At 17.2% G+C, this 1522-nt stretch overlaps 1 protein-coding gene across 1 annotated transcript, besides 2 other annotated features; it reads left to right on the forward strand. All coding sequences in view use genetic code 6, as the record gives it.

Annotated features, from left to right (window-relative positions):
* The first annotated feature begins 199 nt into the window (after positions 1 to 199).
* Positions 200 to 249: a microsatellite.
* Positions 250 to 335: 86 nt separating this feature from the next.
* IMG5_103950 (serine protease inhibitor, putative) lies at positions 336 to 964 on the forward strand (the record flags this gene model as incomplete). The annotated part of the gene is made up of 2 exons (XM_004035136.1): positions 336 to 722; positions 764 to 964. The coding sequence occupies 2 exons, from the start codon at positions 336 to 338 to the stop codon at positions 962 to 964; spliced, it is 588 nt and encodes a 195-aa protein (XP_004035184.1).
* A 425-nt stretch (positions 965 to 1389) lies between these two features.
* Positions 1390 to 1449: a microsatellite.
* Positions 1450 to 1522: the final 73 nt, after the last annotated feature.

Below are 1522 nucleotides of genomic sequence, written 5' to 3' on the forward strand. Positions count from 1 at the left end.
TGCTCTCTAATTATATTAAAAGCTAAGTACAAATAAAAATATGGTATTTTCACCTATTTCTATTTACATAGTATTATCGCTTACAGCTTTAGGAGCAAATAATAAATTTTTAGATGAATTTAAGCATCTTTTAAATTTTAATGAATAGAAAGATATTTGGTCTAAATTATCTTAAATATTTAATACATAAAGTAACAACAAAAAATATAATGATATATTTATAAAAAATATATATATATATATTTATAATTATAAAATATAGGTGAAGGCATTAAATCTATATTATGTAATTGAATTTACCATGGCCTTGAATTAACCTAATCATATAAACAATTATGTAAGAAAAGCATTTCCCTGAATTGTTATATCAAGTAAATTTTGAAAACTATTTTGAATAAATAAGATAATAAATAAACAAATGGGTAGAATTATAAATATGTAATAATATTTAAAATCTTATATCTGAAGAATCTATCGATAGTCTTACTTAAATGGTTCTTGTAAATGCCATATATTTCAAAGGTGAATGGGTTTATAAATTTGAAAATAAAAATATAGTTAAAGAAGTATTCTTTTTAGAAAATAATGGTGACTAAGTATAAGTTGACATGATGAAGAATAGTTAGAAAATTTATTATGGAGAAAATATTCATTGTTAATACATATAGTTACCTTATAAAGGAAAGTAATATGCTATGTATTTGTTTAAACCTAAAAATATGGTATTTATATTATTTTTATTATTTTTTTTAAAAAAATATAGACATTATAACAGATTGAATAAAACAATCTTAATTAAAATACTTTAAATGAAGTCTAAACTAATTTATAATATGTTTAAGTTAATATTAAATTACCTAAATTCAAAATTAACCCAAGTAAAAGTACTAGTCTTATTAAACCTTAAAAAATTTATGTTTAGTTAGTTGTTTCTCTTAAGGAATGGCTGATTTTTCTAATATGAATCATTCTAATAATATTTATATTTAATAAGATTTCATAAAGCTATGATTGAAGTAAATGAAGAAGGGGCTAAAGCTACAGCTGCTACTAGTGTAATGTTAACTAAGAGGTGTACAAAATAATAAACAAATAAAACAAATCCTTAGATATTCTATTATAAAAAACTTTTCATTTATTTTATTAATAAATTAGTAAATAAGAATATACTTTTAATGGTAAAATTTGTGAATCCAAAAATAAATTAATATATATTATTTTATTTATATATTGAATTTTTTTTTAAAAATAAGTAGTATATTTTTATTTAAATAAATAATATTAAAAAAAATTATTATTTAAATAATTTCTTAAAAAAAAAAAATTAAATAAAATTAATAATAATGATAATGATAATGATACTAAAAATAATGAATAAACAAAAAATATAATATATAAACAAATGCAATATTTTCAATATATAGACAATGCAATATTTTCAATATATAGGATGTTGTAATATATATTTTTTAAAAAAAAAATACNTATTTTATAAATTATATTTTAAAATTTTATATTTTAT

The sequence above is a fragment of the Ichthyophthirius multifiliis genome (genome assembly GCF_000220395.1).
Source record: "Ichthyophthirius multifiliis unplaced genomic scaffold scaff_1120509250864, whole genome shotgun sequence".
NCBI lineage: Eukaryota > Ciliophora > Oligohymenophorea > Hymenostomatida > Ichthyophthirius > Ichthyophthirius multifiliis.